The sequence below is a fragment of the Nematostella vectensis genome, chromosome 13 (genome assembly GCF_932526225.1).
Source record: "Nematostella vectensis chromosome 13, jaNemVect1.1, whole genome shotgun sequence".
Classification (NCBI taxonomy): Eukaryota; Metazoa; Cnidaria; class Anthozoa; order Actiniaria; family Edwardsiidae; genus Nematostella; species Nematostella vectensis.
The window spans coordinates 3,484,054-3,511,236 of NC_064046.1; the positions used below are offsets into that span (position 1 = coordinate 3,484,054).

General features: G+C 38.1%; 4 protein-coding genes and 1 long non-coding RNA gene across 5 annotated transcripts; 2 read left to right on the plus strand and 3 right to left on the minus strand.

Annotated features, from left to right (window-relative positions):
- The first annotated feature begins 986 nt into the window (after window positions 1-986).
- On the plus strand, window positions 987-4,931 carry LOC5506291. The gene is made up of 6 exons (XM_001626953.3): window positions 987-1,074; window positions 1,323-1,551; window positions 2,191-2,332; window positions 2,946-2,991; window positions 3,184-3,270; window positions 3,462-4,931. Exons 2-6 carry the CDS (start codon window positions 1,366-1,368, stop codon window positions 3,556-3,558), a joined length of 558 nt encoding a protein of 185 aa, XP_001627003.2. The 5' UTR covers window positions 987-1,074; window positions 1,323-1,365; the 3' UTR covers window positions 3,559-4,931.
- Window positions 4,932-5,178: 247 nt separating this feature from the next.
- Window positions 5,179-21,695, plus strand: LOC5506282 (exosome complex component RRP42). Its single transcript, XM_001626954.3, has 7 exons — window positions 5,179-5,361; window positions 6,848-6,942; window positions 7,344-7,509; window positions 7,813-7,883; window positions 8,240-8,360; window positions 19,149-19,304; window positions 20,960-21,695. Exons 1-7 carry the CDS (start codon window positions 5,203-5,205, stop codon window positions 21,059-21,061), a joined length of 870 nt encoding a protein of 289 aa, XP_001627004.2. The 5' UTR covers window positions 5,179-5,202; the 3' UTR covers window positions 21,062-21,695.
- LOC125559111 (melanocyte-stimulating hormone receptor-like) lies at window positions 9,959-13,332 on the minus strand. The gene has a single exon (XM_048721081.1). It carries the CDS (start codon window positions 11,416-11,418, stop codon window positions 10,255-10,257), a length of 1,164 nt encoding a protein of 387 aa, XP_048577038.1. The 5' UTR covers window positions 11,419-13,332; the 3' UTR covers window positions 9,959-10,254.
- Window positions 13,411-18,301, minus strand: LOC125559112. Its single transcript, XR_007306349.1, has 4 exons — window positions 18,190-18,301; window positions 17,996-18,061; window positions 16,483-16,542; window positions 13,411-14,901 (listed from the first exon to the last, which is right to left on the minus strand). It is a non-coding gene; the product is annotated as an uncharacterized LOC125559112 (long non-coding RNA).
- A 1,766-nt stretch (window positions 21,696-23,461) lies between the features above and the next one.
- LOC5506297 (centrosomal protein of 290 kDa) lies at window positions 23,462-27,084 on the minus strand. The gene is made up of 8 exons (XM_032374669.2): window positions 26,930-27,084; window positions 26,633-26,775; window positions 25,765-25,887; window positions 25,328-25,418; window positions 24,564-24,699; window positions 24,358-24,429; window positions 24,169-24,191; window positions 23,462-23,897 (listed from the first exon to the last, which is right to left on the minus strand). The coding sequence occupies exons 1-8, from the start codon at window positions 26,960-26,962 to the stop codon at window positions 23,718-23,720; spliced, it is 801 nt and encodes a 266-aa protein (XP_032230560.1). The 5' UTR covers window positions 26,963-27,084; the 3' UTR covers window positions 23,462-23,717.
- Between the last annotated feature and the right edge of the window lie 99 nt (window positions 27,085-27,183).

Consider the following 27,183-nt stretch of genomic DNA (forward strand, 5'->3'; position numbering starts at 1 on the left):
AAACAGTTAACCTTTTAGTCCAACCGCAGGCCCGGTCCTCCTGTGTAGACAGGAAGCCTGAAACTAAAGTAATCTTGTAGGATAACTCTTTTTCGGCCTAAATAGCACTAGTAACGCGCTCTTTTTTGCATCTCAAACGAGGCTAGCTTGAGATAAACTTCCTCACAAGCTATTGCGCTAGAGCTTGGTTTGTTTTTCTTTCAACTGAGGCTGTGCAACCTGGCTACGCTTGTCCGTGCTCTTTTGTGTCTTTCAGTATCTTGCGCACAAGATTGTAGGGAGACTGCGTTCAGCGTTTACTATGCCTGTTTTCCCTCCAGTTGTTTACGCTGTATCACTTGCACTTTCGCGGTATCCCATCTGCGTCTTGAAAGATTTCAAGTAGCCTACATACTAGTCAAACAGGTGTAGTGTTGCCGAGAGAACTCAAGGAAACTTTCCTAGGACACTATCCGAGTGGACATTCCAATGTCGAAAATTTACTGCATCTCTAATTCTTAAAGATATAACCAACAACAAAAACAATATTCTAAACATGTGGGTGATGATGACACATAAATCAAGGTAATGTCATTTATTGGGGTACTTTCCCAAAAAATAAACCCTAGCTAAACAATGGAATAAAAAGAATAGACGTCCGTATTTTTACTGGGACAGTGAAAGCCCCCACCCACCACCACCACCACTCCAAAAGAAAATTGCACTCTTACGCCCCACTCCCCCGAGCATTTTATTATTTATAGAACGCTAAATGCATTTGATCCTTGTAAAACAGACTTTAAAATGTTTGTTTAGATGATGTGTTGTTACCCTGTAGTATGGTTTGAATAAAATAAATTAGACCGTCCAATGTTAATTATTTGCATCGCTCGCGAGTCCTCTGATTTTCTATGCGTTTCAAAATATATATGCTTTCTTATTGATCCAATTATTTTTATTAACCAATAGAACACTGCCAGCTTTTAATTTTCGATAGTAGCTATGAAATTCATTAACAACTGTGTAAACGGCAGCCATAGCTACAAACGCGTCACGAAATTCATAATTTAACGCTTCCAAGGCGAGCGAAGAAAGGTGAGATCTGAATTCGCGTAGTTTCCAAACTTTTCATTTATGAAACCGCATAGATTAAGACATAGATATAATCCTAAAAAACTGGTTTTCAAACCACTAATATCCATTAGTGTAATTATAAACTAGACCGCATTCGAAAATACTTAGTAGACCTACAAGAATTTTACAGAATTTTCGTTGTTATTCTCCACCTGCAGCTGTCTTCGATGAAAAATTCTAACGACTGCTCTGATTGGTTCAAAATTTAGATTGTCCAATCGATGCGCTCGTAACACCACACTCGCTTCGTTCATGCGCAAATCGAGGGACATCATTATCAACATGTCGGCGAAAGAAGAAGTGCGGAAGAGATCGCGGAATGAAACTCCTTCGTGGGCGCCCGGACAGCCTGATTATGACCCAAACCTGCCGTACGGGCCTAAAGTTTACCTTGCTCGTAAAAAGAAACCGGACCCATGGTGGGTGACCTGTATTGAGGTAAGGATGCCGATGGGAATTTCGATGTTTTGAATCGCGCAGTTAGACTGAATGAACCTTGCCCTACAGGTCCGAACTTGACGGATTAGTTTTATTATATTAGCTATAGGAAATGAAGACTTGATTTATTGTACGTTAGATGTTACAACTTTATAAAAGCGATAGAATACTCCGATGAGTTAAGATTACTCTCATAGCCGCTGTGTCGATAACACAATTAGCAATGTTTTTGTTTGTTTACGTGGTGGAAATATGAAAGTCGTCTTCTCGTCTGACATTCAAATGATTGAAGACTTTTCCTGCTATTTTTATGGTCTTGGTACAAAAGATTGATAAGAAATCTTAGGCGCGAGGCAGTTTTAATCAGAACTATGCGCATGAGGCTTATGAGATAAGAAGCTCACGCATCACAGAAAATGAGACCTGTCATTTAGAAGATAAAATGCATACCCCTATGAATTCATTAAATACATCTGATCATGAAATGGCCCCCGGATGTGGGGGGGGGGGGGGGGGGCAATTTTACCATTTTGTTCTGCTGACAATTTTAAGGATTCTATAATAGTAGGGTGTATATAAGGTGAGAGTTAGCTGTAAATGCCAGAAACAATTCTTATGCCATGCACTTCTTGTTTCTAGGTTGCAGTTGTCGTAGGCGTGCTCCTGTTTTTTGTTTACATGTATTACTACATGGAACATCTTCATTTTCATGTGGTGCGAGCATATGCTTATGTCGGCAGCTCACACGCCCAACACCACCTTGGACATAAATTCCTTAAAGGTAAACAATGTTATATACCCAGTGCTCACTCCAGTCGAACCCAGGCTCTCATTGGCTGAATCAAGGTCATGTGATGTATTCTCTGATTGGTCAATATTTAGAAAATTATTGTAAACAATAATACTATGGTTACGACCTTGGACTCAACAAGTAAACAATAACAATAACACTATGGTTACTACCTTGGACTCAATAAGTAAACAATAAACAACAACACTGTGGTTACTACCTTGGACTCAATAAGTAAACAATAAACAACAACACTGTGGTTACTACCTTGGACTCAATAAGTAAAAAATAAACAATTTTTGTTGTTGCAAGTTGCATGTTGCGCACAACATGTATTCTAGTTTTAAAAGGTCTTTTATGGCTTTTCAGTTTCCAGTATTTCTCAAGTATTTTTAAATGTCTAATTATCTATGGTTGTGTTGCTACTTACTTCCTGTGATCCAGTGCAAACTGCAATGGGTTTGAATAAACATACATTACAATTATTATCAAAAGTAAAAATAAGCATAAACACACCTTTTACAAATATGTAAAAATGCTAGCATGGGATAATATTTAATAAATTCTAAATGTTATTTTTGAATGCTTTTCAATCTTATTTTAGGACATGGGACATCAAAGGATGAAAATCAAGCAATGTACTGGTTCAGGTAGATACTAGTTGTCATAATTCTGTTCACATTAGAGTGATTCTAATTAACCTGTGAACTACATTTTACCATATTACACTTTATTGTGATCTGATTCTATTGTTTTATTGTTCTGTTGTTGACTATCACACTTTGTAACACTCTACTGTATGTGTAAAACTAAATGCTTACATTTGGTAAATGTATTTCCAGAGAAGCAGCAAAAAATGGACACCCCCATGGGGCATATAATCTCGTTGCCGGGCACATTCAAGGATACAACACAGATGTCGAAGAGCAGTATGTTTGATTTGTAGTTACTCTCATCCCTGTACCCAGGGAATGCATGCCCCCCCCCCTCCCCTCCCTGGCTGCCAAAAAGAGGTCATTTCTTATTGAAAGATTGTCCAATACAATCTTTTCTGCACATATTGTTTCCTATGTTTGTATACCTCCCTTGTTTTAATTTGATTTTTAAAATTTGATTTCAGTGAGGTTGAACCATTGCTTCAGATGGCGGCAGATAATGGGGTCGATGAAGCCAAGCAAGCATTAAAGGACCTCTACCCCCATAAATACAACACCTAACACTACCTCCACCTGGGATTGGAGTGTTCAAATAGCTGTTGCAAGTACTTTTTGTCAGTGCAATTGAAAAATATTTAAGCAATAGAGTAAAGTTCTTGTCATGAGTGAAATGATAAAAAGCATCAGATCTTCTATTCTAATTTGCTGATTGCTTGATAGAAGATATGAAGCAACATAGAACGCAATGGAAAAAAAGTGAAGTTAACCTGTTTCTGTTGTTTATATTTTATTTCCAAGGCTTAGAATTTATTTTCACAAACATCCATAATTAATGATCACATTTTCATTTATGATAAGCTATTATTACACTCCAAAATAGTCAATATTGATGAGTTTATATTTGTAATTGGTTGTATAAAGTATGTTGTGCTGAAGGCATCATATTTATGTTCTTTTTAGAAAAAAAATACATGTGTTCAGTTATGATAAGGTAGAAATTAAATATGACGGACAGACTTGGAAAATCATTTATGGGTCTCTAAAGTACTGCAGTCGTTAAATATACTCCTTTATTATTCTAGCCTATAATGAATATATGGGGTGGCGGCAGGGGCAAAAAGTTAGTAGTAGTATAGAATGTATTTCAGCCTGCACAGCAAGTATTTCCACAGGTCTCAGCTAAACGTTTACCAAGTGAATAACCACTTACCTTTTTGCATTTTCCCTTTTTTCACATTTTCTGCTGAAACCTATGGAAATACTTGATATGGAGATATGCATGATAATTTAATATCAGCAAATTGCTTTGTTGTTGCAAGAAGTAAATCACAATGATAAGGGAAATACTATACCAATACCTTTGAACTATAGCTTATATCCCATCCAAATATAGAATTGACAACATTACATGCTATTTGTGTGTTAATGGTTATTCTGGATGGACACTTTTGATAATTGCATGCAGGTCTAAATTGTGTAGCTCATACAACATAGGCATGGACGACATAGTGTAAGGAAATTTTGATATAATGAATTTTGATATGATTATTATAGTCCTTCTTAGGATCAGAAGGCTTGCCAAAGTCTCCTGTGAAATATATTATTCACTCCTGGAGAACTGCAAGAAACATGTTCTTGAATCTATGGTGGATAAATGATGAAAGGTCACAGAACTGGGCCATAGCAGACTGCAAAAAATTTTTTGGGGGGAGTGGCATGATTCAGAGATCATGAGGGGCCTGGTCATGCCCCACAAATACATGTGTGTACAGGTGTGTCTCAGGGCTGTACTCTCTGTTAGGTGGGGCCTTATGTCAGAACTCAGAGTTCTTCTAAGTCAACAGCGGTCTAGGAGAAAGTAGGGTTAGAAGTGTTATTCTGACTAGCATCTGCACTATGTATGAATTGTAATAAAAAGAAATCACTATAAAGTTGATGTGTAGTTGAGTGTCTTTATTTCAGAACAAGTATAGAGAAGTTTGTACATTTTGTGTTTCTTTCCCTTCATCAAACAGTAGGAATTAAAATCTTATGCTCTTATTTGTTTGGGAAATATTCTTAAAAAAATGACGATTACTCGTTTGTCCCCTCCCCCTTTCTCCCCAGCGACAAGAAATCCATGTGGGCCCCCTGTGTCTCAAATAGCTGAGCCTGCGAGTTGTGTAGTTCCGTGATGTGTTACACAATCTATAGTAGTTATTCAAAATGGCGGACGCACAACTCTCTGTTTACGAGAGAGAGTTCATTATCAGCGGCGCGGAGCAAGATTACCGCTCGGATGGTAGAAGCTGTGAAGATTATCGGTATTTTGAAGTAGAAACTGGTATAGTGTCAAACACTAGTGGGTCTGCACGACTTCGATTGGTGAGAATCTCCAAATTGTTTTAGAAGAATCTCGTGCCGTATCTAACTTACTTAAGTATTGCAATGTTATGAGAGAAAGGGATATTATTAAACCCCTCGTTATTGGGTAAAAGTTCTCAATACCTATATAAAATGAGTTACTTTTTTTCTCAATTCTTCAATATTTATTCTATATTTTTTATAGAAAAACAACGCAAAAGTTTTGGGAGCTATTTTAAAATATTACCCTGGGTTAACAATCGATGGAAATCGATTATCGAAAACCCACACGATTATTCAATCGATTGACATCGGTCAACCCATCAACAATTGATAGTCACAGGCAAACCTGTACCAATCTATGAAAATCGATCCCTACTTGTGAACCCGCTACATGAACACGCGGTCAACTACTATACACGTGAAGTGTGGGGTACTACTAAGAGCACGTACAAAGGATGCAATGGCTGAAATATGTAAAAATGAAGGCCACAGGAAACCAATGAAGCTATTCTAAAAGCGCAATGTGTTGTTAAGGGATATCAATGTTGTCCCTTTGAAGTTCAGCAACGGGAAACTTTTCTGGCCCGTAAAACGAGAATCACTTGTGGAAACGCGTAAAAAGTGGTAAATGATCAACTAGGACATTTACTATTATTTATTATTTTCTACAATACAATACAATGCAATATGATTTCTATAATTCTTAATCTGCACATATTATCTGCTTATGAGAAATAAAACCCATTACATTTTTTTCTTTATGTCTAATTACTCAATTTATTATATAAAGAGAAGTATGACACATCTATGACTCTAAGAATCATTTTCGCGATTTTGCTGGTTTTATGTGTAAGTCGATATAATAAAAAGAAAAAAAAGACAATATTTTACTCACTTGCTGCGTAAAAGTTCGTAAAATATTGCTGCTGCACTCGTCAGTAACATGTTATTATCTTTATAACTCAAATCTCCGCGTCACCGTGTCTACTGGGACATCTTCGACTATAGCAATGTAATTAACTTTAAAATCAATCCACTAAAAAGGCAAAACAAGCACGCAAATAATCCAAATATTTGGTAAAAGGAATTAAAGATATATGCACAAGTGTACATGTAAGTATCGAAGCACTGAAGAATTATTAACCAATTGATGCCAATCGATCAATTAGCAACCAATCAATTACAATCGATCAAAGGCCACAGATTTTGCTGCCATCGATTGACTTTTGACATTGATTTTTTTATATTAATCGATTAATTGCCATAGATTATTATCGAAAGTTATCAATTACTATCCATCATCACATTCATCGATTGATAACCCCGGGAATATTAACACCTAAGCCTACTCTAGCTCCAAATGGTTCCGCAATCAAAAATAATATATTTTGTATCCACTTAGAACAAACAAAAATATATCTAGCTCCTCTCCTTAAAATAAAACAAATAAAAAGACCTTAATCATAAATTGGGATCTTAATCACAATGTATTTTTTGTTTTCAGTCTGATACAGATATATTAGTCGGAGTCAAAGCGGAGATAGGTGAACCAAACCTCTTGACACCAGGATGTGGTCGGGTTGAGTTTTTTGTTGACTGGTAGGTTTGGATTTGGTTTTGCTGTGGATTTCTAGGATGGAGGGGGGCTCAGATATGAGTATAAGGGGGTCTAACAGTGCCTAAAAATACATACCCAGACGTGTTTCCAGGATTGGCCAAGGGGGGTGCGCAGTCATAGGTATCATATGTAAAAATTATAGTATTTAAAGATTCCAATAAAAAATGGCCAATTTTTGGCTGGGGGGGGTGCACTTGCACCCCTCTGTGTATGCGACTCATACCTGACAGAAACTTACCACCCAAAAAAATTACCCACCCTTGAATTTTATATTCTAAAAATACAAAGGATAGAAACTTACAGCCAAAGATATTGTTCCTTTAGGCAAGACACTCATTTACAGCAATTATAAAACAGTCAACAGTACTCTTTCGGTTTTCAGTTCATCGAATGCTTCAGTGGAGTTTAATGGACGATCAGGTGATGATCTTGCAGCTGACTTGATGCGCAGTTTGGACCGAACTTACTCAAATAAATCGGCCATTGATCTGTCATCATTGTCAATCATCCATGGACAACAGTGTTGGGTCTTGTATGTTGATACTCTGGTAAGACCATTGAGTACTGTTAAATTATTAGTCATTCTATGTTACCATGTTTCAACCTTCAAATCTATCTGCCTGAAATGTAACCATAGCCTCACAATTCCTATAAGAAGTTGTTGAAGTTTTTTTTATAACTGCTGGCCCAAAATAATTGGCTTCAACAGTTGTGGTCTTCCTTCCTGCTTCTCCTGAATGAAATCTGCTATGTTATCAATTTTCTTTGGGTGCATTTAATATGTTCTTCAGCAAATCCCCTCATTGTGTCATGAAGTTGACTTTGCATGTTTGATTTGTTGTTGCCATCAGGTCTTAGAATGTGGAGGAAATTTGTATGATGCCCTTTCACTAGCCGTGAAAGCAGCTCTTTATAATACCAGGTACTGTGTTTGGTTAGGGATATAGTATTCTCTACCAGTGTTGCAAACATGCTTGACTTCCTGAGGAAGACGATGTAGGAACAAGATGTGATACATTATAACTATGCTATTGTTTGGTCTGCAAGAGTCAATTCAGCTGTTAATATTTAGTGCATGCAGTGTTGAAAACTTCTTACTATTTGTGAATTTTTTTAAGATGATGTTTGAGTTGAATAACTATGTACAATCAATACAATACAATCATTTTTTATACCATTAGTTATTCCAAGTTTTATAACTAAAAGTTTCTGTTTCCATGTTCAATGCACATGCCATTCGTAACTTTAATTTTGTTTTTTGTTTCCCCCCCCCTGTAGAATTCCCAATGTGACAGTCTCCAGTGATGGTGGGGAAGTTGAACTTGAGATATCTGATGACCCATATGATTGCCATCAGCTCCCCCCTGACCAAATGCCAATCATTATTACACTGTCTAAGGTTAGCTCTACCTGGCTAAGTGCCAATCATTATTACAATGTCTAAGGGAAGTTTCCCTCCCCCCTGACCAAATGCCAATCATTATTACATTGTTTAAGGTAAGCTCCCCCTGACCAAATGACAATCATTATTACACTGTTTAAGGTAAGCCCCCTCTGACCAAATGCCGATAATTATGACACTAATGTAAGCTCCGCCCCCTGACCAAATGCCAATCATTGTTACACTATCTGAGGTAAGCTCCCCCTGACCAAATGTAGATGATTATGACACTAATGTAAGCTCCGCCCCCTGACCAAATGCCAATCATTGTTACACTATCTGAGGTAAGCTCCCCCCTGACCAAATTCAGATAATTATTACACTAAGGTAAGCTCCTCCCCTGACCAAATGCGGATCATTATTACACTGTCTAAGGTAACCCCCGTGACCAAATGCCAATCATTGTTACACTGTCTAAGGTAAGCTACCCCCTGACCAAATTCAGATAATTATTACACTAAGGTAAGCTCCTCCCCTGACCAAGTGCGGATCATTATTACACTGTCTAAGGTAACCCCCCTGACCAAATGCCAATCATTGTTACCCTGTCTAAGGTAAGCTACCCCCTGACCAAATTCAGATAATTATTACACTAAGGTAAGCTCCTCCCCTGACCAAGTGCGGATCATTATTACACTGTCTAAGGTAACCCCCCTGACCAAATGCCAATCATTGTTACCCTGTCTAAGGTAAGCTACCCCCTGACCAAATTCAGATAATTATTACATTGTCTAAGGTAAGCTCCCCCTGACCATATATCTATTATCATTTGCACTTTGGACTATCCATACATACTGTATATGACTGCCGTCTACTGCATTGAGGGAGAATCCAAGGGGGAAGATTGGGTGGCTATCCACTTCTCATTTTAATTGGGTTTCTGTTAATTTTTTTTTTGTATTATTATCAATTCTTTTTTTTTCCATGTTTTTTTTTTCCATTATTTAAAAAGTTGGTGTCTTTATAGAGATGAAAAGTCCAAAGGGCTGATTCTGTAAACTGTGTTACCTCATACAACTTTGAGAATACTAAGAGTTTTTATCAATCATCCCTTGGTTTACTGGAAAAAAATTAATCACTTATTCCCTTATGTCATGATATAACTAGTGATAATTCTGGCCTTCACTTTACACTTTTTTGTATTTATTTTTTATTTCTTGTTGTTAGAGATAATATTTGTCATGCCTAATGCTACTGTGAGCTGTTTTAAACGGTTAAAATGTTTTTTTTTTGTAGAGACAGTAATCTTGTGGCAATTTCCTTTAAATATGTAATGACTTACTGATCTTTGGCTGCTCATCTAGCATTGAACAACAAATTTAAAAAAAAACAGCAACAATATTACCATATATTTTTATTACTCAATCTTACTCTTTAAAAGGATCATTCTTTTTCTAAAAAACATTTTGATTCATTCTCTTGCTTTACTTGTATCAATTTAAAAATTACAGCTCCTTCTCTTTCATTTTTCTCCTTGGTTTATGTATTTTTAATTATGTCGTTTTTCCTCTCCTATCCGATATTCTTTTCCATTTTTTCCTTCTATCCTCTTTTTCTACTCCTTTCTCATTTTTTTCTCCTGTAAAATTCCTCTTCCCCCTTCGATAGCACTCCCTTCTTCTGCTCTCCTTTTCCTCTGTCTTCTCTCTTTTCTTCTTCTTTTTATTTCCTATTTCCTTCCATTTTCTTTCAGACTGATTACTATATATTCTCTTTCTGTTACCTCTTCTCTTTATTTCTTTCCTTCCCTGTCATCTCTCTGTTTTCTTAAGGTCTCTACTTTCGTCATATCCCTCTACGTCTCCTGTATCCCTTCCTTATCTTTCTCTTCCTCTTCCTCAAACCTTCCCTGTTATCTCTCTTCCCCTACTTTTCTTTCCCCTTCTTTCATGTTATTTCTTTTTTTTCTTTGCTTCCTGCCTTTCTGACCTCCTCGCAGTTCCTCACTCCTCTTCAAGTTCATTCCCTCGTTTTCCCCATCTTGTTGACCATCGTTTTCTCTATTCTCTAAGTTCATTTGTTTATCTTTACGGCTTTGGCCCTCATCCCGAGTACTACCTCTGCTATTTCGTCGTCTATCAGAGTTCTTTTGCGCGGTCCACCTTGACAGTAGGGTTTCTCTTAATTTCGCGAGTGTATTTTGTACAGCCCTTTTGATTTCCCTATTTCTCCAGCAGTATATGAAGGGATCAATGAGTGAGCTCACAGTGAATAAGATATCACAGATCTGATATGCCTTGGTTGTACGTGCAGTGTACCCGCGCAAAAGTACGTCTAGTATCAGAACAGTGAGCGGCAGATAACTGATCAAAGTTACGCCGATAACGTACGTGATGGTTACGCTTTGTTTTCTTGATTTGGCCAATTGTTTCCTCTGCTCTGTGGGTGTTTGGTCTTGTATTTGAGCACAGTGTCGCCGAGCTAGCTTCACAATGCGATAGTTAGTCGCTACAAGGATTACCATTCCCACGGCGCCTGTTCCCCCCATTACCCACCCTGACTTTGGCATGACACGAAACACACTCAAGGGGACTATCACGAGGCTTGACAGCCAAATAAGAGCGGCAATGGTGGATGTTACGTTCTTTGTTACGTAAACCGTGTGCTTGTAAGTCCAGAAGAGGCTCACGTAGCGCTCAATGCAGACAGCAATGAGAGTGAGATACGAGACGCAACGGAAAAGCCAGTTAACGGTGAGAGTCAGGGAAAAGTAGACACACGAGTCCTGTAGCTCTCGCCTCATCAGGTAGCCAATGGCCAGCGGTAGGAACAAAAACCCCGTCAGAAAGTCAGCAAGCATAAGAGAGAATATAAGAATGTTGGCCGGGATTTTTAGCAGGGATTTGCGGGCAATCCCAATTAATACCACTAAGTTAGTCGAAGTGATTAGCACTGATAGAATCACGGTACATACGATGATCGATATGACAGTTGTTGGAAAGTCGTCGTAGACAAAGTCGTGATTGATGTTAAATATACCAGGGTTTGGTAAGCACTCAGTCGTAAAGTTCTCCATTTCTCGGTCTCTCGGTCTGCTGATGTTTTATCTTCTCGTCTTTTTTGATACTTACTCCCAACTTAGGTCATTGCTTGCTAAAATATTTTTTTGCTTATTGTGTTTTTCTCCAGTTTGTCTTGTATCGAGTTAGCCGTTCTTGGTCGATTTATCTAGTTCTCTCTCAGTAATAATGTCAAACCCAGTATCGCTTGTTAGAACTGTTCCTTTGCTTGCATTCACGCGGTTGATCTTGTCATAAAATTTGCTGTTTTCTCTCAGGTTTTGCAGAGGTTGAAAATAGTAAACTATCAGGTCCTTCAGATAACTAACGATGGCTTTTCTCTTCGTGAGTTAATCGGCGATAAAAATATGCGAATGTTTTTTATCTCTTTTTGTTTTGTTTTATTTTTAGTGGGTGTTGTTCGGTCCCTTTTGGATCTTCAAACTAAACGTCAGCTGTTTTTTTTCTTACGTAATTCGAATCAAATCATTTTATCTGAGAAGTGATATTCCTAAGAAAAGGGCAAATAAGCAAACCTTAGTTTAACTCGGTCACTGTCTACGTATTACTTTAACTTATCGTTAACTTTTGCGTTAACACGACTTACGTTTTTCGCAGATCTATTGTCCTAAGAGTTTATTCGCAATTTTTTTCGCCGTTTTGCTGTCTCTGTTTTGTCACTTACTTTTTGGTCTGCTACGAATTCGTTTTCACGTCAGTTTAAGCGAGATAATGTTATTTGTTCACGTTCAGTCCTTTTATAACCTTAGTCAAAATGTGTTAGTTATTGCGCATGTGCGGTTTTTAATCAACAACTTATTTTTACTTGTTTTGCACCTTGTATAAGTTTTGTCGATTAACAAGGCATTTATATCTTAGAATATGTAAACATCTGCCTCTAATGTTCTTGTAAGCCATCCCTAAAGATCTTGAGATTTCGCTTGCAGTCCATCGAGAGTTTGCTCGAGTTTAATAACGTTATTCTTGGAAAGTGCCCCTTTTGTCGCTGTCGAAAGCAGACCGCTTTTCTCTCTCAGTTTTCCTTGCGACCGTAATTGGGTATTACCTCAGATATAATTGAATCCCCTGTTACTGCCGTAGTCTGTGTAGAAGCGATTGATCATATTTACGCTATTTATGAGTAGCGTGGGCACGTCTTCATCTCCTTTGATTAGCCCCTTGATGCCAAATATTTATAAAGTAGTCTTATATTGGAAGACAAATTATGTGTTGAAATTTCGAAATCAACTATGAAAATATAGTTTTATAACAAACTCAATAAAAATATCGCAAGACTTTGCCTATGACCTTGCCTATGAAACACACTTTTTAGGTTTTTGGTTAAAAGATAAGCAGACAGCTGCTCTAACCACAAGCGCCTCTTTTGGGGCCCTGAACGGATTGATTTTTTACTGTAGGAAAATGTGGAACATATTTGGCAAGTGAGCACTAGACTTTTTTTAGGCAGTGCACCGAAAATTTTATAGAAACGCCTGTACTGTAAATAAATATTTGTATTTAATATTTGATAATATTACAAAGTTTAACTTCCCTTTTTCAAATTCAATTTTCTTGGTTATTCAAACTAACGCTACCCATAACCGCTGTAAGGTATATAGCTTATAATTTTTTATGGTTTATATGATCTACTTTTTTCTCGATTGCTTTGGTTATTTTCCAGACTCAAGCTGGTTCATAATAGCGTTTTCTGTTCAGAAAATTTGCGGTTAACATCAAAAGTAGCAATGGATATCCTGTGGCTTTCTAAAGACAGGCTCTACTCAATAAAGGTTCGGCTATATTTAATGATCAATATTAAAAAACAACAGGGGTAAATGTTCAGGACAAGAGAACATAAGGGCAGGGGGGTGCAGAATTCACTCACTCACTTCCTCCCCCCACCTCTCCTTCCGGAAAAATAATTAGGTGCACTTTTTCGGATTTCGCAAACCCTCCCCCCCCCCCCCCCCCCCCCACCCAGAGAAAAAATCCTGGGTACGTGCCTGTGATGTCTCTTCAAAAGTGAAAGGCCCCTTACAATTCAGATGCGTAGCCTACTTGGCTTTGTTCCCATAACCCGGCCGTTTTCGTGCCGGAAAATCTATCAAAGCCTACAGGTAGGCTATTCGGGATGCGCGAAACACGACATTCACAAGATAAATCAATAAACGCATTCATTGTGTGTTTCTATATCCATTATGTCTGTGACAGTTTAAAGTTTATTTTGACTAGTGAAATGTACAGGCATATTTCGTAGAGTATGATTTTGCAAAAGAGAATTCTGTTTTTATTTACAAAGTATTATGTCTAGTGTTTTTTTACATATAGATATACATAAATATATTATAAATAAATATTTCGATGACGTTAAGTTATTCCTGTAATTAGTTCTTATACAATTTACAAAAGCATCAGATCTCATATTTTTATTACCCTGGGCCTGGGCTAGACGAAGGTTCTTTGGTGTTTTTTTCTTTCGTAGTCATTCGTCACGACACTGGAAGAGAAGTATGTTTTTATGGTTGGGCTTATGTGAAGACGTGACAATTGGCGTGACATGACGCCTTAAAAGCGTGACTTGACACCGTGAAGGTGTGACTATTTGCTTGACGTGAAAGCGTGACCTGAAATTTTGAGGGTGTAGGTATGACAATCGGCCTGACATGACACCGCGAGGGTGTTATTATGGTGTGACATGATACCATATAAGGTGTGACTTTTGGCGTGTCATGACACCGCGAGGGTGTGCGGCTATTCATGGCATCATAAAGGTGTGGCTATTGGCGTGACGTGACACCATAAAGGTGTGGCTATTGGCGTGACGTGACACCATAAAGGTGTGGCTATTGGCGTGACGTGACACCATAAAGGTGTGGCTATTGGCGTGACGTGACACCATAAAGGTGTGGCTATTGGCGTGACGTGACACCATAAAGGTGTGGGTATTGGCGTGACGTGACACCATAAAGGTGTGGCTATTGGCGTGACGTGACACCATAAAGGTGTGGCTATTGGCGTGACGTGACACCATAAAGGTGTGACTATTGGCGTGACGTGACACCATAAAGGTGTGGCTATTGGCGTGACGTGACACCATAAAGGTGTGACTATTGGCGTGACATGAAACCGTAAAGCGTGACTATTGGCGTGACATGACACCGTGAAGGTATGACTATTGGTGTGACAAAATACCGTTGAGGTGTGACTTTGGCGTGACATGACATGACACCGTGAAGGTGTGACTATTGGCGTGACATCACACCGTGGGGGGACACACAGACACACGGTTGCCACACCGCGCATGACATCATGTAAGATACCGCTAACGAAACCATGAGCACGCCAGGATAAGCAGTGAGTTTGCGACAGAACCAGAGACACATCCTGCCGAGTTGACCCCAACTAGAAAATACTGCTCTATCGCTGTCGTAGCGCCTGCGTTGCCATGCCTACCGCTGATAGAATTGTTCATCGTAGCATTAGACCTCTAATTATCTCTCCTAAAATGCAATAATAATAATAATAGTAATAATTTAATAATAATAATACATTTTTTATAAGAACCTTTTTTAAAAGAACGTCCAGCCTGAGATTTCGCCAAATTTTAAGAACATGCTAAGAACATGCCGAGGCTCAGATAGCAGAAAAAAAATTCTTTTTTAGTTCTAAAATTCAGAATCAAATTGTGCTTATAGTAACAACCGTATTATTGCTATTGATCATTAGTGTGTAATTCTCTTCCTAATAATTCTTGGTTAATACGTTCTTATTTACACAAAAAATTTAAAACATCGTTAAGAACATATTCAGCCTAAAAATGTCCCAAAATAAGAACGGCCCAGCCTCAACTGAAAATTAGATGTTCTTATATAAAAAAAGAGTGTAAATGCAATTGAATAATCAAATGATCTACCTCTCTTTGGAACAGGAAATAATGCGGATTCTTTTTAACGACCAGCTTACAATAACGCGTCCCTTATTTTCGCGATCAAAACAATCGCGACACAAAGCGACACAAAAAATACTGTTGTAAGGTAAAGGTGACTGGAAAATTCCTTGGATTCACATCTTTACAGCCGAATTATGAATTTTAGCGCTGGCCCTGAAATCAAAATCTCTTTGCGTTTGGGAATAGTTAGTTAAACGATATATTTAAATTTCGAAAACTATTTCGGACTGGATGCCAAAATGCAACTTAAATTGTTGGTCATCACCAAACCGCCAAGATTGCAAAAGCTCGTTTCAGAAGAAGTGAGTTCCTTACTAACCGAGACAATACCGAGAAACAAAAAGTATGATACCAGAATGGCGGTTAACCGAAAAAAAAAGATTCGTTGGAACCAGGAAACAACGAGGAAAATGAGGAGTAATTTACTCGTAGAGCGTTGAAATAGACAAGTGTGTTGCTGAAATTTCACAAATGTGATAGTTGTTAAATGAGAGTGAATGCATTGACGAAAATATGTCCACGTGTTTTTTATGCTAATCAGTAGATATATGTATCAAAAGTTAACGCATACTAATTAGCTAAGCAGGGATCTGTATCGAAAGTTAAGGGTACTTTTTAATAATTCATTAACCCCAGCCTTTCCCTGCTATCTATTCAAACCCTTAGCACAGAAGTATTGGGGTTGGGGTACCGAATATCAGGCGATTTTATTATTTTTTTTTAAGTTGTGGAAGAAAAATATAACTATTTTTTCGCTTCCCGGTATTTACTTCAAAGAAAACGATAAAAGGTTTGCAAAAGCTTTTAAATTGGTTTGCGCCCACATGAGTAAAAAACTTATTTTACAACTTGTAAAATTCCGTTATTTCAGCTAACATTGATTATTGAGGCCATTTACTTACTTACTGAGGCTTTTTACAGCCCCCAAAGCAAGCGTTAGCCGTACGTCACCCTTGGACCATATCAGTCTATTGTTCTTATTGAGTCTAAGTATAGTTAACAAAGAATGCGTTCTTGTTCCCGCTAATAAGCTTAAAAGCGTGAAGGTTCTACGGCATTAACTTCGTTTTTCACTTTCAGCTTTATCTTGTGGCTTCTAATGAACCCACACTTTTCCTTGTAGCGTTCTCACCTTTTTTGGTCCTTGGGCGGCTAATTTAGCTCTGACGTCATTGTTTCCATAGGTTACGTCCTAAGGGAAAACAAGTCAGGCTAGCTAGCAGCTGGCGACGAAAATGATCATTTAAAAATGTTGATTCACTATTTTTCTGTGGGTCCATATGCGAACAAATCGATTTCTTGGAATTAAAAATGTATACTGGTATATATATTATTTGTTTAAACGCAATCAGCATATAAAATACCCATAAATACATACTAAAAAAACACTCTAAAATGATGCCCCTCTCGATCGGAGAAGCTTCAGCGTAACAATATTTGTACGCAGGTTCATATGGAAAATTCTGGCGGTGAAATTGGAGGGACCCCGAATGGTCCCCCTAAATTTCGATGTGTTCGCAGTTTTCGGCCAACCCTCGAATGCTCGCGCAATTTTTTTCCGCCGTGCTCGCATTGTATTCTCGATGTGCTCGCTGCTCGATTTATTCAAAAACTAGAAATGCTCGGTCTCGCATAAAAAACGGGGTGCTCGCCAAAGACCATTCGGGGGCCCTAATAGGGGTGCGAACTTTACTCCTTCCATATAGTTTATTTTTGCTCTGAAATGCTTGTGTTTTGAAAGGATGGTGCCAGGCTAGAAAACAGCAGTTTTAGCGGCAAAAAAAAACAAAACAATGCAAACGGAAAAGCTTTCAAACTTTACATCGACATTAGTATATCATAAGCTAGAGTAATTTGATGCCACAAGCTGATACGTGTTTATAAATTATACCCCCACCGTGAAGAGAGCTCTATGAGAAAAAAAAAGACTGTCTGAAGAACATACAGATTGCTTTTCCGCGCAATTTGCAGATCAATTTGCGGCCTTTATAGGATTCCCAGCTGTGCCTTATTTTACATCAAGTTGACGGGGTTTCGGAACCCTGAAATAAGTATACAAATTAAAATAGTAAGAGACGAACAGAGCAGTTATTTTATCGCTGCGTGAAACAGAAAATAGCGTTTTGCAAACTATATTGTTTTTTAGTGGGGTACATAAGGTGGCAGTTATAAAGATGCCCATTATTTTGAGCTCCCTTTCTTCAAGCCGCTGACCATACATACTACTTATTAACCGAGCGCGTCCGTACTGAAAAGTCTCAGCCCGCGAACTTTTTTGTACGACCGAGGATTAAGCTAGTTTCTCCGTATATATTTTGTATCAAGAAAAAACTGATTTGTTCCGTTCATTAGACGTCCACAACACAAAAAAATATATAAAAAGGAGCATTGTTATTGCATAACATAAAAAGTTAATAGTACCTTTTGGTGAATTTGACGTTTTTCGTTCTTTTAAAGATGCGTAATACACTTAAAACATGATCCCTTTTTGATATTGTATGAAGGTTTCGTTTACCTTTAAAAAATATTTCATCGTTGAATTATGTTGGGATTCAAATAAAAGAGCCGGTGTTAGCGAGTGGTTAAAGGGAAAGACAAGCTGTGGGAAATTTGGGAGTGAGCAAGATTTACAAAAAGTGTTCTACCTTTTTAGAGTTCCTCATCACGTCCTTGTGACCATCTGTACTTTGTTTAGATCCCATAGGAGTATTCTGAATATATACCAGAGTTTTATTATCATGTAAAACAAAATTTATCCTCTACAATTATAATAGAACGTCCTGGTTTTTAGTTTATTGGCTAGTTTGGGAGTGAGCAAGATTTACAAAAAGTGTTCTACCTTTTTAGAGTTCCTCATCACGTCCTTGTGACCATCTGTACTTTGTTTAGATCCCATAGGAGTATTCTGAATATATACCAGAGTTTTATTATCATGTAAAACAAAATTTATCCTCTACAATTATAATAGAACATCCTGGTTTTTAGTTGCTTCAAGAATTGAAGAACAGAAAATCCCAAAAGCCAAAAACAAATCGATGCTTTAAAAATGCGGCATCGCGATACATCGAAATCGTCTATAAACTGTCAAAACTGGTGACAAATATTCCCCTCGAACAAATGACAAACTTCCCCCGTACCGATGCGGCAGCCCGTGGTTCACAAATCGCCAAAAAGGCTGCTTGAAAATCTACATGAAAATTGTTCTAAACAATACAGCACAATCTGGGTGTACTTAATGATGCATGCTTTACAAACTGCTCAATGAATTGACTGTTTGGACCGGAGGCTTTTGAATTATGAGAGCTTTCAACAATTCCCCCTTTATTGCAGTTTTATAAGCTAGAAAAATAGGAAAATGCCCGTTCAGTTATAAGCAGGAAAATGTAAAACACATGCGTTTTATATTTGTTTCTCAGAGTCGGACTTCATTTACTCAACTGAATCGGCCGTATTGCATTTAAAGGGTTTGTCTTCATGCAGTTGTTCTGGACTCGCTAAACATCTGCGAGGAAGATTATTAAAATTATTTCATTTTGTGCGACTTCGGTGTTGAACAACTCAAATGTCTAACGGATACGATTAAAATAATAATATTTTTTAATGGTCTCAATGGTCCAGTCAAACCTGTTTTGGTTGGCTCCGTGTAAATTACGTAAAAAGGTTTCTTAATCACGTAAAATCCTTTCGAATAAATGTAAAATCAATTTTTTTCGTTCATTTTAAGGGTCTCATCTTTACCTAAGATACTCTTGGATCTAATAGAGAGCACTGTTTCACTAATAGACTTTTTTTTTGTAGATTGGAGGTCGTCACGTGGTCGACGCTAGTCAATCAGAAGAGCTCTGTAGCGACTGTCATCTTCTTGTTGCGGTTAACTCATGCGGGAATGTATGCGGTCAGCAGAAGATTGGCTGCGGTGGACTGGAACCGGACACAATATGCGAGATGCTAGAGGTGAGACTCGAACAATCCATTTTGTACTTTTAGAGGAAAAAGGGGGAAGGGGTGGATGGGAGGGTGATTAACTGAGAGACCGATCATCATACCTTTAGCGAGGAGAGGGGAGGGTGGTTTACTGAGAGGCGGATCAACATACCATTAGCGAGGGGAGGGGAGGGTGATTTACGGAGAGACCGATCATCATACCTTTAGCGAGGGGAGGGGAGGGTGGTTTATTTAGAGGCGGATCAACATACCATTAGCGAGGGGAGGGGAAGGGGAGGGAGGGGAGGGGAGGGGGATTTACTTAGAGGCGGATCATCACACCTTTAACTCTCCCTGCTTGTCTGTATGTATGATTTATTAAATTTCTTAGAAATCGAGATTCCACGTACATCGAGCTGCTACCTTTTTTATAAGAACGTCCAGCCTGAGATTTCACCAAATATTCAGAACATGCTAAGAACATGCCGAGGCTCAGAGAGCAGAAAAAAAATATTTTTTAATGTTAATGCCTTCTAAAATGCACAGTCAAATTGTGCTCACAGTAACAACCTTATTGCTATAGATCATTTGTGTAATTCTCCTCCTAATAATTCATTGGGTATTATATTCTTTTATACACTAAAATTAAAAACATCGTTAAGAATGAAAATATAATAAAAAGAAACCACAAAAAAGCGTTTTATCTTTTATTTATTGGTCGTCAAGAAACCACCAAAAAGCGTTTTATCTTTTATTTATTGGTCGTCCTTACTGCATTTAAGTAGATTGATAAATGAGATACTTTGTCGATGGATTCCAAAGATAACTGTTTGACCAAATATAAATTTTCATCTCTTACCTTTCTGGTTCCAGGTGTTCCGCTGCCCCTGCTATAATACTGGTTTCGACCTCGTACACAGGGGGGTGCGCAGGGTGCGCGCGCACCCCCCCCTGGATATATCAAATTATATATAATAAAATAAATAAAACTTTTAAGCGGTTAGAAAATTGTTTATAACATTGGGGCGCAAAAATTCCGAACGAAGACTAGACATTAGAAGTGTAGGTACTGCACAATGATATGTGTCTAAAACCATAGCATAACTTTAAAGAAAAAGCTCTAAATAGAATGATTTCCCAGGCCCAATCGAAACAAAAAGACTGTATTTTGTGTATCCCTTTTTTCTAGCATCCCATTATACCGGCCGCATGAAACAAACATAAATAAACAATTATCATTTATTGTTTTAATTATTTATAATCACTTTTAAGATTTATACAACATTCTTCAGTCAGCAGAACGTTTTCACATAAAAAAAAAATTCGTAGAATCAACTTCAATGAGTACAATCATTTTATCCTCGGTTTATACAGGAAGTCGTTTTGCAAAAATCCTTGTAATGACCGGACACAATAAGCTTACCGGTAGATTTTCGGGCTCTTTTTTATCGGGTGCGAAGACCGTTTCTCAAAGCTAGCGGTAACCTTCGGGTTTAAGGGCTCCTGATAACCAAATTATAATTTTTGTAGCAGAGCTCATAACTTCTTAACAGATGTCTATAGTGAAGAATTAAACACGATTTACCTTGGATTTTATTTCAGATGGCATGTTTTTTATTCCAGAAAAAAATCCCTTGAGGGCTGAGGGCTTTATAATAATCATTGTCATATTTTCTCTTTTACAGACAGCTCGGTCGGTTGGCAAAAGAGTGAACAACGCTCTGATTCGAGTTCTGAAGGAAGGGGAGGCCGTTGTGGACACAGAGAAAGTAGGATTTCTTAGATAGACGACAGCTTCACAAAGAGAAAATGAACTTCCCCAGAACAAGAGGTGAAGCCAGTAAATGTGGGGATCGTAACTTCCTCAGAACAAGCTAAATGCAGAGAAAGTAACGTTTCTTAGATAGACGACAATGACCGGAGACGAATACAGGGTTGGGTTCCTCAGACAGGCAACAGTTGAATACACGAAAGTATGCATCAACCAGCGCGTCTACTCTCGGTTGCCCACAAGACAGAGGAAATGTTGACAAGCTCATTCCTAACACCGTCTTCAAGTACTGCCAGCCTTGCTGAGCCAGCGTCTTAACAGCTTCTTGCTGACTCTGTTTAAAAGTCTTGTTCGCAAAAGGCTAGGATTCTTGCGTAATTGTCAAAAGACAAGACGACAGTTGAATAAAAAGTGATGCTTCTTAACGTTGAAGACGTACTTTACTGCTGAAACACAAAGATGGGAGCTACAGGCCTTTTACATTTGACTGGAGTTAACACATGAATAATCTCTTTTCCCTCAGTATAACGAACAATTTCTTTCCTTCAGCCCGGCCAAAAATTACACTAAAAAGTATAGAGCAGGACTTCAATATAACGAACACATTTCCCCAGTCCCTAGACACTTCATTAAATCGAGGTTCTACTGTATTTGGATTTACATTATTGTAAATTTTAGTGATTTTAATTTATAGTCTAACGCGCGCTACCGTGACCATCAATACAAATGTTAGCCAATTAGAATGCCCTAATTAGCACGCAAGAATCACATTTTGATTGATAAGAACTTTATAACCTGGAGAATTTCGTCCTGCTTCGATTCGCCAATCTGCCTCGCTGATTGGCTAGTAAATATGTCAATCAGATACTACTTTTCTTGCGTCCTCATTGGTTTTAACTGGTACTACTAAACGTCAAAATGCAAAATAAACATCACCAGACTCGGATACTCATGGATTCATCCATGAGTCTATGCATCCGTCCATGCAGACGAACTTCAAAAGCGCATCCAAGCAATGTAATAGAATTGACTCCATTGTCAAAATATCAACTTTGATTTCTGACCAATTCGTAAACAAATGCTTAAAAACTCAGAAACATTTTTTAACCAAAAAAGACAAATTTCCGAACTACAAATCAGGGGCGTACGCAGAATTTTAACAAGTTGTTGTCAAAGCATTCAGAAGCTAAATGAGGGCGTGGTCCCTCAGGGGCGTACGCAGGATTTTAACCAGTAAAAGCATTCAGAAGCCGAATGAGGGCGTGGACCCTCATCCTGCCTCTCCGTGAAGACTTCATAGCTCCCGCTTTTGGGTTTGAAATTGGCGTCAATGCGTCAGACTTTTGAGAATATTACACGATCCTCTGTCATCCTCGATCTGGAATAGGACTTCATTCGTCGCGTGGCACTGAACGACATAACAATATGTTTGGAAATCATCTGTAGACTACCATGATTAAGAAAATTATAGTTTTTAACCTCATCATATATATAAAACTACCTGCATAAAATGAACGCGTAAACATTTGATTTTGTCCCCGCATTATGCAAATAAGATCGCTACATTTTTTTTGCAGTCCAGTGACTGCAGGCCTATAGTCTGCGTACGCCCCTGCAAATAGAGACAAGCAAACACAGATCAAGTCACAATAATTAGATCACGTATCTGTTGACAATTTGGGCGCGGATTTCGGGTTTTGATTGCTTTGACGGTCGAATTTCGGATTTTTAATGAATTTCAATCGATGCTATTGTTTATCTGTCAAACCATGTGGATCTAAAAATATCTGCGAATCCACGGATTTGCCTCGAAAATGTTGCGGAACGGCGGCTTTACATACCCCTATTTACCCCCCCCCCCCCCCCCCCCCCAAGACCTACATTAGAAGGCAGTCGCCATGTTTAGGCTATATTGTATGCCTGCACTGCATCATTGGAGCCTTTGAAACACCTTGACAGAGATCTGGGCAGACTCCTCCCCCATAATCCAAACCCATGCCCCAAAGCCAAACAAAACATTCCAAGGAACCCAGAATAAGCCTGAAAACAATTTTTGAATAAGGTTGGGTAGCAAAGATGTTCCACATTGGATAGTACGAGGCCATTCACTAGAAAATTCCTTTCTCACTTGGTGAAGCCCAGACAAGGAAAAATATCCCATTGAATCAACCTCAGCATGCAAGCATCCTAAGCACAGCATTAATTATGTTCAAATAGACTTCTAGATGTCCTAAAGAACTAAACTTCAAGGCATACTGTCTTGGGTCAGCGACCTGGTAGTGTTGGACTTGAAATAGGGGGGTTTCTGTTTTTAGTCTGTTTTTCTAACAATTTTGCTCAAAAGTACTCAGGAGTGAAAGGGTTAATAAAACTGTAAAGATTGCCACGCTAGCGCGCATTGTAATACAGAATACACTTTGGCATATTATACATTTACACTCTCAATTCAGCTAAACTTCAGAATACCCTGCCGCATAATTTGATTTTGTGTAAATACCTCGTTCTTTAGAAATTTAGATTTAAAGTTCTTTTAGAGAACAGGGCATTCTAAAGTCCAACACAATGAGAAATGAAAACAAATTTACTTGTATTTCCATTGCTTTACATTCATCGCCCAAATTACAGAAATCGACGTTTTTCTGACTAAAATATATCAATTTTTTCTTGCCATGTCATCTAAATTCTCGTTGGCGCTCTCTATGTTTGTGCCTCTTCTTCCCAGATCCCACGAGTGATGGCACAGGAACCCCAAACTGAGTGCAGAGTTTCCTTAGGGCTACTTCGTAAGCCGTGTTAAGTTTTGCAGACTGCTGTAAAGCGAACTTTAGATCTTCAACTTCTTCAAAAAATCCCTGAAATAAGTAATATCACAAGTAAGGAAATAGTTTCAAAATGGCGACACACACAGCCAAAAATTGAAGAATAGCCAATTCCAGCTATACGTTTGTGCGTGCATTACTATAGAAACCTATCTCAACTACCAGAATGCAATGCAGCTTTTTTAGGCTTGCACCAAATAAAGTGCTTCATGACGGTAGTCGAGGTAGGTTTCCATGTCGAGTGTGCATGCATGCCTATAGCAGGAATGGCCTATAGAGCAGGTAGGAGAAGTAGTTTACATACCCTGTCTAGGAGTTTCAGTTCATCTGCAAAAAAAAGAAAAACAATTTTTTTTTACACATAACACACCATGACTTTACCACATATTTACAAAAATACAAAAAAATATAATTTTATCAAAAATAAGAAAAACACATTTTAATGACTTCTTAGGGCCTATTGTTCAGGTTTGGTTGGGTATGCCAAACTCACCTTTATAATTGTTTTTCTCTTTTAGCAGTTTATCTCGTTCTCTTGTTATCTTTGCCATGTCAGCCAGCAAGTCTATGGGAAAGCATAGATGTAAATGATAGTGGTCTAGAAAAATAATGAAAGGTGTATATTTTTGCTCATCAAACAGTAAACCATACAGCACTTCCAACCATAAAGTTAATCTCTTCCATTGCAGCCATATTTACCTTGCCTCGATGGTGTGACACGATCTCTTGTTCTTGTAGCTTTTGTTCGCAGTAGAATTGCTTCTTTTTCTTTTTGTAGTTCTTCAATCTTCTTTTTGGCATCCTCCAGCTTTTTCTTTAATTCAACAACTTCCAGCTAGTGAAAAAATGTGATGCTTTTGATTTGTCAATCATAGTTTTGGGAGGATACTCCCCTATATTTACTATAAAAACACATGCCCCAGTGAATAGGGTAGGTTTTTCTACTTTCCTTATCCTAGGCAGGGTATACATTTACAGCTATATATCCTAAACAGGGTAGGTAATTCAAATCCTTTTGTCTTAAACAAGGTTCCAACTTTATCATTTTGTTTTTACATGAATTTCCCCATAGAATGTAATCACACCATTTTATCACAAGACTTTGGGGTTTGGGGGGGTCTTCAGGTTTTTGCAGGGCCATACTGGGCTCCAGGCTCCTTGAGCTCCCTTGGGGACACAGGATGTCATAGCCAGGCTTCACATTGTCTTCCAGAGTCTCTGTCAGCTATGGCTGTGTCACGTTTGCAAAACACCAAGTGGAAGAAATCATCCTTTCCATTGGCTCTTTTGGTGTAGCTCTTGTATATATTACCAACCAAAATTGGAAAAAAAACATGCAGATGTTTGTTTTAAGATGGTTTTTCTGATACTTCTTTGAATAGCTTGTCTTCCAATTTTTAATGAAAACAATAAGAAAGGTGTGGCTGAGAAGGTCTCTAAATGGTGCAATAGCATAAACTTACAGTTAAGGTGGCAATTTGCTCCACTTGTTCTGTGTTGGTCTTGAGCTCTTTCTGGTATCTCTTCATCAGGTTTGTATGCATGGTCAACATCCTACACAATGCAAAGATGTGATGGTTTGACGCATTTGAGATTATGCTATACCATTGTGTTAAAAAAAAATTACTTCCCAACCCCTCAAACACAATCCTCTAACTGTTCAAGACACCAGTTTCCACACCAAGAATTCTCATTCACTGTAGTTCTCATGACACAGCACAGCAGTAGCGGAGCTTGAATTATTGGGGGGGGGGCACAATACATAAACATTAAGGAAACAATGGGGGCACAGCCACGCCCCTACTGGTCATTTTCTTATAATTTTTCAAATTATTGGGGGGACACATGGCCCCAGTGTCCCACCCCCTGCTATGGCGCTGCACAGGGAGGGAAATCTCACTTATCAGCCTTGATGTTTTGTTCCTCGTTTGCTTGGATGAACCGATTGTTGGGTTTTTGAAGAGGGACAGCAGACTGAGTGCGGACGACTCTTTGAGGACGCTGGTCTGTTTGTATTTGAATGCTAGAACATAAAATAAGTGCATCATATATTGGGCCACTTATAAAACCAGGATGTTACCCCCATTGTGAGCTTAAAGGGATTAATTGAGCAAATGACAGGGCAAGGCCAACTTAGGAATATTAGTAGCACACTGCCACTTCTGTAATTTAGGTACTAAGGTAGCTACATATACATACATAATCTATCAATCTTTATTATCAGTCATCTGAGATCATGTGGCCGTCATGGAAGGTTTTAATCAAGGTTGCTTCACAGGTAGCCCAAGCTCTTTGTCCCTAATGAAATTTATGGTACAGTAAACATAGGGCAAAAAACAAAATAAGAAAAAAAACTTTTGGAAAAGACGTGTGAAGTCTAGTGTTGTGTTCATGTTTACTTTTAGCTTGTTCTCTGGCCATATTAAAGCGTCTTTTTTAAGATTCAAGATTCATGAATCTTACTTTGTTCGGGTAAAAGTTCAAATCATGAATCTTGAATCTTGAAAACACAACGCGACACAACGCTAGACTACATTACATCTTTTCAACAAGTTGTATTTTGTATTTTTCACTAATTTATCTTTTCGCCCTATGTTTGCCTTAATTTTCATCAGGGACAAATAAAGAGATTGGGCTACCTGTGGTTTGCTTCTCCTCTTCATTTACTCCTCTTTGTGGCTAAAACACTCTGTTTTCCAACAGGCTCTAGACTTCAACTTTGTTTACTTATTCCCCTATCATTATGGATCAGTGTTCTATGCATCTACCTTCTAGTACTTGCTTCTTGTCTGTCTTGGAGGCGATCTCTCCCAAACTCGACCATAAACGTTTTCAGTTGTTCTTCAAGTTTCGCGTTTCTTTTTAACAGTTTCTTGTTTTTCGCTTTGATCCTCTCATTCTCTACAGAAAACTAGAACACGGTAGAAGTCTTTGTTTACGATGATTAGCAAAGAAAATGTTTTAAAAAGCAAGAAGTAGAGATCAACATTTTTTTGCCCAAAAGCATCGAAACTAAGACAATACCTACAATAATAAAATGTATATAAAAAGAAATAACAGCATACCTGTAAGCAGCTATGGATAGCAGGCATAGACATGCTCCTCGCAATCTATTATCGGAAAAGGAGTAAAAAACGTCTACATTATTTAAGCTTTTCTTTGTGTTGTTTTCAAATATGGCGCCTCTTGTTAGGAGTACCGCTGACCGAAAATTTGTAACGTTGCAGGAATAGTTATTTTGATTTAACATTTTTGTTAACTTCGGGTATAAATTATATAATCTCCTTTTTATGCGAATAGTCTATAAATTAATTGAGTT